Consider the following 15153-nt stretch of genomic DNA (forward strand, 5'->3'; position numbering starts at 1 on the left):
TGAAAGATTTTAAAAATGAAAGATTTTAAAATGAAAGACAACACAGAGTAAAACGTTTTACTCTGTGTTGTCTTTCATTTTTAAAATTCTCTCTCTCTCTCTCTCTATATATATATATATATATATATATATATATATATATATATATATATATATATATATATATATATATATATATGTCGTAAAATAGGGAGTCCCGTTGACATTCTTCAATGTAGAGAAACACAAAAGAAATCAAGAAATCATGTTCTTCCATATTTTAGATACATTACGAAAGAACTCTTTGTGACCTTTAGTCACTCAAGATGAATTGATGGTCGTGTCTGTTTTTCTGGACAATATTAATTTACTTGTGAAGAAGATCTCTGTATAAATTTATCGGAAAATAATAAAAAAAAATGTCTTTACTGAATGATAATTATTACAAAGAAGATAAACATTTAAGGTAGATTCGATGGTTAATATATTGGACACCCTTAAGTTGAACATTCGTACCATACATAAGCCATACCCAATTGGGTACTTTAAAAAAAAGAAAATATTTCTCAGAAGTTGTTAAAGCAATATGGGCTGCGATTTTCATAATTATCGGAAATTTTCAGTGCAGAATTGTAATTAACTACTTAAAAGACCAACAAAAATATGGACTACAAACTTCTGTTAGTCTTTTTTTTTGTAAAAGGCTATTTAGAAGCTGTGATTAAAGAAAAATTACATACAGTATCGTACTGTACAAAAATTGGTTTGTTTTATAATATACTTCACATCTTCCAAAGTCAAGAATTTCTGATCTTTGTAAGTAGCGATCAGATCAGAAACCATTGACTTGGGAAGATGAATAGTCCATTGTACATATTTTATTTGGATAAAATTTAACGACTTGACTTCGTCTTACTTACTTTAAGTTGCAAATAGAATCATCGTAATACCAAGCTTGGCAGCAAAATAAAACTATTCTCAAATATATATCTCGTACATGTATTGCTTTATATTTACTTGTTTATCAAATGTAGCGGACATTGTAAGTATTGACCATATGACATGTATATATTGGTACATGATAATTAAACCCCAGCTACAAAATGTAGCTTGTAAATAACTACGTGTAAAATATTAACACCTTTAATCCGTTCTTTATTGTTTAAATGCGTTAATAAGTCCATCCGTAGATTATCAAGCTAATGAACTTAACGTCCATTAACATGTTCACTCCGTCAACATCCTTTGCCGATCTAAATAAGTTAGATCTAGGTTACCAACAGATTAGACAAAAGTTGCGCCGTCGATGCCAAACATTTTCTCAGTAGGTTGTCGACATACGACTTGATATGACAAACGCTCGTGTATTGTGCATGAATTTATGCATTACCTACACATATCTGTTGCGCACATTCAATTTACGACTTGCCAATAAACCATGCGTTCCCAAGCGTTGAAATTGTTATGCATGTATAACTATTATTCTCATTCAGATAATGGGAACTTCAGCATTGCTTGCTTTCGGCTGAGTTCATAAAAGAGAATTTTGAAGATATACATAAATATTCAAGTTGCATTTGATTCTAAAGACCGTTTTATAATGCCATGATGATAGCCAAGTTTATGTTTGATTAAACTTTTAAAAAAATCATTTCTGATCGAAAGATCTCCTACGAGAAAGTTAAGGTAAGTGTGGGCTCAAACCTAATTAATTACTTCCATGGATGTGTGAAATATTAAAGATTTTTTAAATGTAGATTTCCTCTCAAAAATTAATCTTGAAATTAATACTTCCGATGACGGGTGCGTTTACTTAGCAACCGGAATTTGTGTATTTTATAAATCAACAAGTCACAACTTTTTAATAAGGTTATGCGACTATAGTGTAGTACATTTTTTAAAGCTAAAGAATGCTAAACATTTTTAAAATATGTTATGCCTCCTCATTCTCCTACCTACACATCAAACAAACTCACAAATGTGTTGAAAATTTTATTGATCAGAATATGATTATATCCTGATCAAAACATATAAACCTTGATGTACATTATATCTAGTATACCAATAATTCAAGTAGAACAAAAATCAAAATACTGTAACTGTAAGAAACATATGTTAAAACCAACTGCAACATATATATAATTTGTAGAGCAGAATATTATGCAAGGTAAACTTTGCATTCAAACACATTATAAGTAAATTATTTATAATACAAACTGAAAGCAGAAGATGGGGGAATAGGCCACCAGTTGGGAGGGTTGTAAAATTCTTCCAACTATGAAACGGGAAATTACTGAAGTATTTGTTGAACTTTCTTACGCATACAAGTATGATCTACATATGCTGTTTGGTATACGTATATTAAGCTTGTCCTTCCTTTAATTATAGCCCTCTTAATATTTTGATTTTTATATAGATTTTGAATTTTTAAAAATGATAGAGCTAAAAAAATATGATAATAAATTTTTGACATGTACTAAAACACTAGGAAATGGCAACGCTGTTTTTGGAGAACCAGGCTGAAAATTTAGGGCTTTAAGTTGGTTCTATTTGATTTGATGTAGATCATGCAAAGTTAAAGTAAGATTAACTAATTAAAAAATGGTTGTTGTACTATAATAAATATTATATCATTTAATGTGCATCATATTTTTTAATGAACATGCTATTTTTAAAGGTAAAGGTGCACCCTAAAATTACCCTCAGTTTTAGTAATAATAATCATGCAGAAATAAATGTTAAATTCATGCGCGGACCTAGAGGGGTGGGTCAGAGTGTCCGGATCCCCCACCTGCAAAATTAAATTTCTTTAAATTCACATCATAAAATTACCAAATTAAAAATTTGCCTCATGCCTCACCCCCCTCCCCCCCCCCCGACAAACTCTAATAGCTGTCGCCCCCCCCCCCCCCCCTTTTGGAAAATTTATTTGGATCCGCGCATGAAGTTTAATTTTCAATAGTTGAGTTAAACGTGAAATAAGTTAAAAGGTTATAAACTCTTTGAACTTATTTGACAATTTACGAGGGATGTATCATTCCCCTTAATTCACTGAAAACGAAACGGAATAGTGAATTTCCTGATTATTATCAAAACCGATTTGGTTAGACTTTTCCTATAGCGTCATGATCATTTCTGTCAGCTACGTCATGCATAAATTTTACACGCCGCCGTTGTGAAAACTTTATGATTGGTTAACTCCTTTTCTAAGGCGGAGTTATCAGTACACGCTTATGCAATGCCAGAGCTGAAGGATTTCTCAGAACAGTTCATATCCCCCAATATTATTCATTCGAAATCGACTATCCCCTATGTTTAAATTCTGTGCAAAACTCTCTCTCTCTCTCTCTCTCTCTCTCTCTCTCTCTCTCTGTGTAAACGGGCGTTAAACCATAGCCACAAGCTACGGTCCACAGAATTAATGGCGTTATATAAAAATATAATATTTAAAAGTTGCATGTGGTAAGCGTTCATTTCATGTAAATACCGTAAATATATAATGCACAAGTATTACCTACTACCTTGCCAGTCGAAGTGATAGATATGAATTCCTCTATCTCTACACCTTTCGATCGCCAATCAACAGTCAATAAAAGAATTGAACGATGGTGTGAAAGAACGAGACGGAAGTGGAGAGTGCAAGGGGGTTTGTACATGTGCGTCTTCATTAGGCAAGTGTCCGATTTGTTTCTCTTCTGTTGCCCTATCACTTTCGGTGTAAATATATATAAACTAAAATATCCACAAATCATTTATTGCAGTTTTCTTTATTTTACCTGTCTCTGAACCCCCGATCACCAGCTCCATATTACATACATAAAAAATATAGTTCTTGATCCGCTTTCCGAGTACGGTTAAAGGTTGTTTAATAGGAGAAAGTTTAGGGGCAAGTAAAATACAATTATTAACAGTAGTAAACTAAATGAAGAATTATTTAAATGGATTATTTGCACAAAATGTGGTATGGTATGATGTAAATCTTTTTCCAAAATAGCGTTATTTTTATACGCGGCAAATTGCCGTAAAGTTTTTTTGTACATGTAAGTATTGTATGCACTGTAGCTTTCATCTTCGCTAGCCAAGGGTTTTCGGTCCACTTTGCTCCCCATAAACCCTTGGCGGATTTCATTACGAAAACTCGGTGACAAGCTCCGTTTTATGATTGGCTGCAGCTGCAAGTAGCTGATCCATTCTCTGATATGTTGTTGTTCTGTACGTGCATAATTTAGTCTTAGTTAACCAGCAGCCAATCAGCGGTTAGCTGAATCCACCAATAAAAAAAATTGTGGTTAAGGTGCGGGTATTGTTTATGTATGACTTAGCTGAAAAAGTTGAACGCGACGCGATCGGAAAAGTCCAACCAAATCGGTTTTAGTAATATCGTAAAACTTGTAAAACAATATGTAGGATGTGTCATAATGAGCCACAGGACACTTCAGTATTGTAATACATGTATAAAGTACTTAAAAGAACTATTTAACTATTTGAAACTTGATACGTTTTACTTTCATCATCTTCATAGGTAACAGTGTAGAGTAATGGATGAAAGTGTAAGATACAGATTAAAAAACCCCAAGAACTTTCACACATTTTACCTTTTTAATACTTTTATAATGCGTGAAATATTTTATATAGCTTGAATCTTTGAAACAATGATATGATTTTGAATATATAATTATATAAAATATTTTGAATTTAGAGTTTTTTTTAAAAAATAACTATTTGAGACAAACCGATTTTAAAATTTTTACCATTTAAAGAATGATAATAAAATGTTACGTATCTCCTTATCAATATATATGGCAGTTGTGATTCATTTAAGTATATTACGTGTCATAGTTGTCAACCAATCAGCAATCTGCATATTGCGTTACCTTTTAGAGGGATAGCTGCTCTCTCTCTCTCTCTCTCTCTCTCTCTCTCTCTCTCTCTCTCTCTCCATAAAAACACATATATGTAACATCAGTCATGAACTTTTATTTTGTCCTTCCGACACATTCATGTTAATTCTAACAAATTTGCATTATGACCAAACAAAATCTTATAAATTGATTATTCATCTATAAAACCTATAAACAAAAATGATAACAGCTTGATGAACATAGTATCATCAATTATAACGATCTTCTAAAAATACCAAAAATTCTTCTTACCATATAAAAAGTTTTTATTTAACATGATCCTGACCAGAGATCACGTTACTAGAACATGGGTTTTTCTGTTGTGTTTTTTTTTAACTGCTAGCAGATTATTATTCTGCCTATAATAAAATTTTGTCAAGATTTATCAAGGAATATGAAATATAAACCTTCATAAATACTTGTGTTGTTTTTTTTCTTTTCGGGAACATATGTCAATAATTTAAGATTCAAAGGATTGGACAGAAATAATATTGTTCTTTTCCATTGCAATGAACAATGAACAACTGAGAGAGAGAGAGAGAGAGAGAGAGAGAGAGAGAGAGAGAGAGAGAGAGAGAGAGAGAGAGAGCAGCTATCCCTCTAAAAGGTAACGCAATATGCAGAACATGGCCAGGCCACGGACAGCTTATTAATCTAGACGTTCCGATATTTGACACATATACGATCTATAAATGTGTCAAGTTTATGTTTTTATCAATGACGGACAATGCAGTTGGTCATTAAGTTAGCGCAGTAAGTATTGAATCGTCATCCATGCGTGAAGGATAAGCGGCGAGGTTGGAAATTCTTCTTTTTACCTCCGTATTGTAATGGTGAGAGAGGAAGGGCTAAATATGGAGGAAATGGAGGTTATACAAAGATAATGGAAAGTAAGTAATGCTCAACAGCCGAGCTAGTGAAATATGAATAGTCGTACCTTTTTTTAGGTCATTATAGTTTGTTTTTTTTTAAAATTTTATTGCGGAAAAGTGAACATATTTAAATGTTGAAATAAGGCAAATTGATAAAGAAATATATTTTATTATTTAAAATTTCAATGTCTGCAATATTAACCAATTTCAGAAGCGTTTTGTCTACTTTGGAACTGTTGGAAAATCATATAAAAATCGTACGTCATTGATTCGTTAGGATTAAACAAACATTTAAAAAAGTCGATCATAAAGGCCATCCATTGGTAATGTTGTACTCGTAGAGAGCATTAAAACATAATGGCATTGTCTAGTTCGGTTTAATTTTAGTTTATATATACTCGAAAGCATAGAATGGTATACGTGAGGCATAAAAATAACGAAATTAAATATCATTGTTAAGGTCAAATAGAACGTAATTGGGGTGAACAAACAATTTGATAAATATTTGTAATAAACGTACACGTTTTTTAATATCTCGTAGTTATTGGTAGTCATAATTTTACAAAAACATTTAGCATTGGGTGGGAAAACAGTAACCTTAAGCGAAAAACTGATTAAATTACAAAATGCTTTATATTCTAAAATAAAATGAACTTTATCGCCAATTTTGTTACATGTACACAAGTTACAATGACGTTACCTCCTTTGAACACTACTCCTCCTTCCTACGGCAACAGGAAGATGATGATCCGTATTTCTAATTTTTACTCGTAGCGTTTACATTCAAAACTTGTTTTTTAAATTCTGTATATTTAACTCCCTTGGTAAAAACATTCCAAAATATTATTACGCCATTTTTTTTTATATGAAAAATGATCTCTTAACCTTTGATCAACAGTTGTCTACGAATACATTGTAATTCTTACGATATTATATAACTGAAGTGATGGTATAATTATTCAAAAGTTATTTAGGCCTTTTTGATAAGTCTTTCGTTTGTTTATCTAATTGCTGTTTTTGTGAGCTATTTTTCTAAACATAGAAGTCTATTTCTAGTGACGTAGGGCAATGTAAAAAGAGACATTCAATCAAGTAGGGCATTGCAGAAAGAGACATTGAAGTGGGACAACTAAAAGACGCATTCGAGTAGGGCAATGTGAAAAGAGACACTTAAGTAATTTTAAAATTAAATAAAAGACATTCAAGTTGGCCAATAAAAAATATTCATGCAGGGCAAAGTAAAGAAATGACGTTCAAGTAGAGCACTGAAAAGCGTATTCAAACCATAACTTAAAAATGAAAGGGGAATTCGAAAGGGCACAGGATCAGTTGAATTCTTTTTAGTCTCTATTCTTGATTAATAAAAAACAAAACACATGCATGATAGCAAACATCTCCAAGATCTGTTCAAACGCTTGGCTCAGGATATTGATATTTACTTCCTGTTAATGAATTCTTCAGAAAATTAAAGTGCGTTTCGCCATCATTAAAAAGTTACTCCTTTGAAATTTTTTCATATCAACACGACAACAGTTGTGACATCCCTTGATTCTGATCTGTATCCAAAATAATCTTTCAAAAGATAAACCATTGATGTCATAGCTAATAAGCTTGTTTTTTACCTTGAAAATCGCATGTTTGACAACAACTGTTTCGTCATAGTATCTTAAATATTAAACTAAAGTAGCTGAGGAACAGACAAACCTATTGTGTAAAGGAAAAAAGCCTGAAATTTTGCCCCCAAAAAGTATCATAAAATTTCCCACTGGGTTGTTTTATTTTAAATTCATTGTAATCAAGTACTCCTGGAGCAGTCATTTGGGGTATTTCGAATCACCCCGCGTTTCGTGTTTTTTTTTAAGTGGACACGTTTTTTGACACACATTTATTTTCCTTATAAGACAAACTGTGACTCATTTCTCTCGAGAATAATCAAAGCAGAAAAAAGAAAATGAAAAGAAAAAGATATTTGTTCATGAATGTACATGTAAACTAGAATGAAAATGAATTGTAGAGTGGATTGAAGATGACGTTAATCCATTCAAAGATTTCTGTTTGTAAGAGTGTTAATAATGTGGGTGTATTGAAATGTTTCTAACACTTTTTTTCATATCGTTCGACCAATCCCGTCCTTCTAAGAGTAACTGTTTCGTCATGCATTATTGGATTAATATCGTTTTTATTACCGATCATGATTTGGTCCGCGCTTACGGGCGTGGGTAAACCCTAACACTGGGAGACACGGTTCGTGGACCCTGTCAACGCCTCGGTTTAGTTTCCTTTTTTAGAAGGGAAGTGACGTCCAGGCGAGAAATCAGCACCTAAAAGACGCAGACATATCCAATGTAATAAACATACTAGTACCTTTCAAATCTGTTTACAAACCAAGTAAATAATACATGTATTAGTATAAGTCATATTGCAAGAAAACACCGCTAAAGTAGGTAATGTTTCGGAGAAATGCGTTTTTTTACAGCAAAGTAAAATAAATTTTGTAAGACAATGCGTATTCGTCAATATATATATATATATATATATATATATATATATATATATATATATATATATATATATATATATATATATATATATATATATATATATATATATTATATTATACGTGTTCGAATTTAACTGGAGTAACATTTCCTTTATTTAACAGTGGCTCAAAACCGGACTTATGATTATTTCCTTTTAATTAACAGTTATTACAAACTGGACTTAATATTGTTTCCTTTCTATTAACAGAGAGTCATATTGTTCACAGGATGATTCTCACAATTGGCCTCTTTGTCATCCTTTTCGGTCACGTGGTGTCACACGGTTACTTGGACTGGCCGCCTCAGCGCTCATCCCTATGGAGGCATGGTTTCAACACACCTAAGAATTACAATGACAATTCACTTTACTGTGGAGGAAGACAGGTAATTTACAAGCTATACGTGGGCCCATGTGTAGACCAGTATTGCGAACAAAAGGTGCTAAATCTTAATTATGGTTGTAAAAATATTAGTTTAAATTTTCCATTCATCATATACTGCTAATGGATATTATGGTGACTTCTGCATGGTCAATGAATAAATGTTTTATTTAAAATTTAAATCTTAGAGGTTTTTTTTTTTTTAAATTATCGTTATATATTTTCTAAAAATAAATAGAAATGAGGGGAAGGGGCGGGGGAACCACTAAAGAATATAATTTTAAATAAATTAGAAGAAATAATTATTTATTATTTTTGGTCCCGACTGTAGAAATTAATTTTGATTAATATTGACAATGTATTAATTGATTTATTAAATGATTCTCTTGTTCTCTGATTTCTATTTCCTCTGCATGGGTATGAACATTGAAACTTAGCATGAGAAGTGGGCAGTCTTGATTTGTATTGCTGATATTTTATACTCCAATTGTTGTGAAGTAAACAAAATGTTTTGATCAACTTTATACTTTAATTTCAATATCTACAATTTACTCTCAGATGCTATTCTAGATTACAATTTGTGACATGCTTTCCATAACTTGCTATACATGTACCTTATTAAACATGTGGTATGAAAGGTTTTATGGGTAAAAGAAAACATATTTAGCAATGTGTTTAACTTTTAAATATCAGTGTTCATAAATTGATGACACTATAGACTATCTATGTTATTGTAGATTTTGTAAGTTAGTTATTATATAGACACAAGAAATTTCAACGTCAAATTCTCCTTCAAAAATGTTCTATTTCTTGATCCCCCAATTTAAACTTTTTGAAAACACATGTTTTCTTGCAAATGAAATAATATTTACTATGAAAATGCATCTTTAAAATAAATGATCGTACTTTGCTAGCGCACTTAGCATAAGTTTAAGATTCGTCTATTTCAAAGGGGCTGGTTAAATCTGGCGGGAAATGCGGAGTCTGTGGGGATCCCTACTTGGGAAGAAAGGAAAACGAGGCAGGGGGTCTGTACGCCCAGGGAGTCTTTGCAGAAACATACCCGGCAGGGACAGAATACATACCAGTCACAGTGAAGCTGACCACCCATCACAAGGGTTTTTTCGAGTTTCGAATCTGTCCCCATAACAGACCAAACGTTCCGGTAACCCAGGAGTGTTTGGATCGAAATCTGCTTCACATCAAAGAAGGAGATGAAAAGAGCGGTTACACAAGATATTACCCAGAAAAACACCAGGGAATAGATATCTATAATCTACATTTAGAAATACCCGCGGGAATGAGATGTTCTCAATGTGTTCTAAATTGGCGATACAAAACAGGTATATATGAAATTTTGTTTGTTATTCATTTGCAGCAGCACGTATACTTGATAACCTTGTGAGTTTAAAAGTGGAACTGGGATTTGTTTTTTGGGTTTTTTTTATAAATCTTTTTTAATCTTATCAAGGTACATAAAGTCAAACTCTCGGATATCATAATATGTATTAAGTAAGCGTTAATTGAATTTTTCTCTGCTATTTCGAAATGAAAAGATTTTTTTAATCAACATACATGTACGAATGATTTACTCTGAAAATAGCTCAACACATTGTCAAAACACCTACATGTCAATTTTTAGGTAGATATTGTTTTAATTAAAAGGGTTTCGATGGTCTTGGCCATTTTTGAGTTTATTGATCTCCTTCAGAAGGAGAGCTCTATAGAAAAATATAGAAAAATACCCCAAAAGTAAAAGGTAAAATATGCGGATTTTTTCTTTTCTTAATAATAGTTTATACATGTAGCTAAAAAATCATATCTTAAATATTAGGTAGATCTGAGGGTTAATTTGTTCACCATCAAGCCTCCTTAAACACAAGAGCATTTGTTTTAAATGAGCCACAGTTAAATAACGTATCACTGGAAATTTGTTTCAGTAACATGGCTCATTTCCTTCAAGTTAAAATTAAAAAGAATATTTTGTATGAATTCTTGCTCAGTGAAATCATTCAAATCTTAAAAGCCGTGTTCTCTATACAAAAGATAAATACACACCAATAGGTGGACATGTGTCGCTTTGAAAACAAAACTTTCTGGCTGTCGGCAACTATACCGTTGATATATACATGTAGCATGAACTATACTAGACTTGGCTTTCATAATTGTTAAAGCAAAATTTCTCTGTCAGTGTGATAGGGTCAGTTAATTAAAGCACTCAACAAATTAAATTCCTAGATTTTCCCCCAAGAAACTTAGTTAGCGTCGGAAAATACTCATGTTTTTCAGAAAAAATCAGGGTTTTTTTCTCCTTCAGGAAACAGCTGGGGTACCGATCCAGACGGGCGAAGTTGTCTTGGTTGTGGTCTGCAAGAGGAGTTCCGAAATTGTGCCGATATTCGGATCGAAGGAGACTCGTCAAGCGCTTCCAGAGAAATAGTTTTGTACAGTGATTCAAACTCACATGGAAGTGAAGAAGTTTTCCTTTATAACAGTCTTGAAGAGAATAGAATCGTTGCGTCTTCCAGCGGCGGAACAAGTGATATCATAATAGAGAATTCCCCGGAAATATATGGAAGCGCAGAGCCAACACAATTTAGTGAGGAGATTTTTATAAAAGATCATATTGATAACTTTGTTAAAGGAGAAAAGCATTTTATAAACAACGAAATTGTTCAAACAAAGGGTGTTATAGAGGAGTACATTCCTAATCGACAAATAAACCAGGAACGCAAATTTCGTGTTCCCATAAAACATAACTATGAGCCTGTTTTGATACAGAATGCGAAACCTACACCAAGAATTATTCACCACTTCGATCAGAAAACGCCTTTAAACAAACCCAATAATAAAAACTTCCACAATATGGAGAGAAGTCCGCTTAACACCGGAAATGGTTTTTTACCAAGTTTAAAAGAAATTGCACCTGAAACCAAAAGGCAATCACTGTTTAACCGTGCTATTGACAAAAGTGGTTCGCCAAATGTGCCAAGAAACATAGCAAAACAGCGATCTGTTAAAAATACTCAAAGCAGCAAAAATCCGTACAATATTTCTAAAGCAAAGGCAAGAGAAATATTCATGAGGCTTCAAACCATTAAAAATATGCGTGCTGGATTGGTTAATAATGACATCACAAAGCAATTAGGTGTAGGTAAACAACAACAATCAAGAAACGGAAACAAACATTTAGAAGCGATTAATCCAATCAATCGAAACATGTTCTTGTTTTCACCAAGAGCACGCATGGCGCCATTAACTGTTGTTTCACCGACAGAAAGACCGAAAATGGTGGAAGCTCAAAATATACGCCCTCGGGAAATAAATAACAGAAGGCCTGCAAATAATGTGTTACTTATAACACCACCCTCTAGATCTCGTGCACAACCTTCTAATTTATCCTCTCAAAGAACATTACCAAATAGTTTGAATAGAAGTTCCAGAAACAGAGGACAAAATGAACAAGGAACGAGAACCTCACTTCGCAACCGAGCACAACAGGTGAATAGTCTCCTTCGGACACGAGACAGAATACTGAGAAATAACAGAAACGGTGATTCTAATGGAGGTTTAAGTATGAGAACCATCTCAACATCCGACTTACAAAATCGGGGCGGAAACTCATTCGGGGCAAACCATCAAGCCCAGGCCAATAATAGAAACAATCTTATGAGTTTAAGAAGAAATAGAAATAATTTCTTAACATCAAGAAGGCAAGCTTGGTTACCACAATCAAGACCAGTGACGCCCGTAAATTCTCAAAGACGAGTCGCTAACTTAAGTGCCAACCGTCAGAATGTTCAAAATGGACGTTTTCAGAACTTCAATACAATACAAAGACAACCCTTTCAAAGAGCATTTCAACAACAACGTTCTGTTAATACATCCCCTGTAAGAAGGACATTTGTTAACCAGAGAACAGGTGCCCGACAATCGTTACCCGTATCACGGTCCAGAACGGTATCTATGAACAGTCAATTCCGAGGTGTTCAGAATGACGCTAACTCGAGACTTTTACCTCGCCAGCGGGGTGTGCTAAACTCTTTGAGAAGGACAGCGTTTCCCCAGAACCGCAACGTGTTTTTTAGCAATAGAATTTCGTGATGGATGTACGAGATTATTTTAGCAACGAGAGAAATGTAAACGAGCTAAATCTTTATGTGGAAAATGGATTTTTGAATACAATGAAGCGCATTGAAGTGGTAACAATTTTCGTTAGAATGGAATGTCCTAAACTTTGTATCGAACGTCAATTGCTACATAAGACGCGCCAATTTCTTCTATAACGAGGAAAACAGTATTCGTAACAATGCTTTCGGAACAGCTCATCTTCTAAACAACACAAGCAGGCCCTGCGCATACCCCAGTCCCCTCAACAAGCTGCGAACACAGCAACAAATGCAGAAAAATTCTTCGTCTTCTTCGATCTTCTGCATTTGTTGCTGTGTTCGCAGCTCGTTGAGGGGACTGGGATATGCGCGGGGCATGGAAAACATATACGGAGAAAATATCGGGATTCAGTTTGTGTCCACATTTCGGTCCGCAGCCCTGCTTGTGTTGTTTAGAAGATGAGCGGTTCCGAAAGCATTGTTACGAATACTGTTTTCCTTGTTATAAAAGAAATGGGCGTGTCTTATGTAACAATTGATGTTCGATACAAAGTTTAGAATAATCCATTCAAACGAACATTTTTACCACTTCAATGCGCTTCATTGTAACTGTAATAACGAATTAAATAACAGCACCAAAGAGAATGTTCCGTCCTATTTGCAAAGACAAAAAAATTAAATTATTACACATATTGGCGTTTGTCTTTATTTTGGGTTGTGTCGATGAAAGTAGGGAAAATTAGCACCAATTATGAATAGCATTGGAAAATTTGAAATGGGTCTGTGTTTAAATAATCATTAACATTAATTAATATCTATGAGAAAACTCCGATGTGATTGTTTGAATACCAAATTTTATTTTATATTGCATGTTGATTGTTTCACAGTATTCTCAGAAACTTGAACTTTGAAGAAGTTTTGGAGAGTTTTTACTCATACTCTAATAGGTTTTTAATCTCGCACAAGTGTAATTTTATGATGATTTAATAGTGTTTGGAAAAACACTTACTGCACTTACATTGGATAGATAAAAAAAACCTCATTAAAAATATATCCGTTTTGCCATAATTCAATTTATGACAAATAAGTAAAAATATTGAACAAAATGTTATTGAACTCGAGTTTGACTTTGAAAAAAGTAGTATACTCGTTCATCCCAAAATTAATATACATTTGATATGTATACCAATTTACATTCGTTTTGCTTATACAATATTATAAACATTATAAAGAATGAAAGGGGATTAGCAAAAAAGATGTTTCCACAAAAGCATCTAATGGTTAACTAAATCTACAAACTAAAAAAAATCTGAGATTAATCAATTGTTTTGGTGAGTGTGTGATTTTAAGGTGGGTCACATATGTCAAATTTGATAGTTTGACTTAAAAGCTAAATCCGTTTGAATGATATATACAAAACATTTCAAACAATTTGAACGGATTTGGCGTACTGTTAAAATGGTGTGTTCCCGTTTTGCACACATTTGATAATTGGGTATAGAACAATAGGTGTGATGTGTGTTGTGATAGCAATTATAGTCTGCTTTCGGTCAAAGCTTTTACCTGGATTTTTACCTGTGTTTTATCAGTGCCTTAACGATAAAACAAGAATACAGATATTTTGTTGTGTTTTATGTCTAAATAAAATATGATAAAATAAAGATAGATATATTTAAAAAGTCTGATAAAAAAAATAATGATTAGATTAGATGAATTGACTTTTACATTTTTGTCCATTTACCTTAAATATAAAACCAGATGAATTAGGAAAAATTGCTGGTCCAAAGCCAATTGGAAGCTGATTCAATGGATAATTATATGATGAAGGGGAAAACTACATAGCCAGTCATATGGGGTACTCCGTGTCTCTTTTTACAATTGAGTTGCAAATTTTGTAAAGCGCATGATTATAATTAATTGTTTGGTATCAACAGAAAGAATATAATGAAAGAAAACAGATCTTTATCACAAAATATTTCAATCTTTGAAGTAGCGACCTTGACAGTAGTTCTTATGACATATCACCGCTTTAATTAGTATATGGCGGGTCACTTACTAGTTTTACAAATCAGAGGTTAAATACGTAAAAAAATCAGACAAAAATATTATTGTAATATTCATGCGATATACCTCAAACCGAAAAAGGTTGAAAATGCATGAATTAGGTCCACTTTTGATAGGTTTTGTGAAATAATCTTTACAGTTTTTGAAGCATGCATATACAATTGCCTATTTATCATCATACAGTTTGTCTATTTTCTTCGATCAATCAAGATATAACACAACATAAATGTTTAGCAGCGTTTTCACTAGACACATTTCTTCCATTTATGTCAGCAAAAGCAATAATTAAATATTAACATATGATATTT

General features: G+C 32.9%; 1 protein-coding gene across 2 annotated transcripts; it reads left to right on the forward strand.

Annotated features, from left to right (window-relative positions):
* Nucleotides 1–5627: 5627 nt before the first annotated feature.
* LOC128170008 (uncharacterized) lies at nt 5628–13473 on the forward strand. Of its 2 annotated transcripts, none has more exons than XM_052836006.1 (4): nt 5628–5770; nt 8501–8676; nt 9625–10015; nt 10990–13473. In XM_052836006.1, the coding sequence occupies exons 1-4, from the start codon at nt 5764–5766 to the stop codon at nt 12774–12776; spliced, it is 2361 nt and encodes a 786-aa protein (XP_052691966.1). In that variant the 5' UTR covers nt 5628–5763; the 3' UTR covers nt 12777–13473. The 2 variants fall into 2 exon arrangements, with proteins under 2 accessions (XP_052691966.1, XP_052691971.1); XM_052836011.1 differs by having other exon boundaries at nt 5655–5770; nt 8520–8676.
* The last annotated feature ends 1680 nt before the right edge of the window (nt 13474–15153 follow it).

The sequence above is a fragment of the Crassostrea angulata genome, chromosome 1 (assembly GCF_025612915.1).
Source record: "Crassostrea angulata isolate pt1a10 chromosome 1, ASM2561291v2, whole genome shotgun sequence".
NCBI lineage: Eukaryota > Metazoa > Mollusca > Bivalvia > Ostreida > Ostreidae > Magallana > Magallana angulata.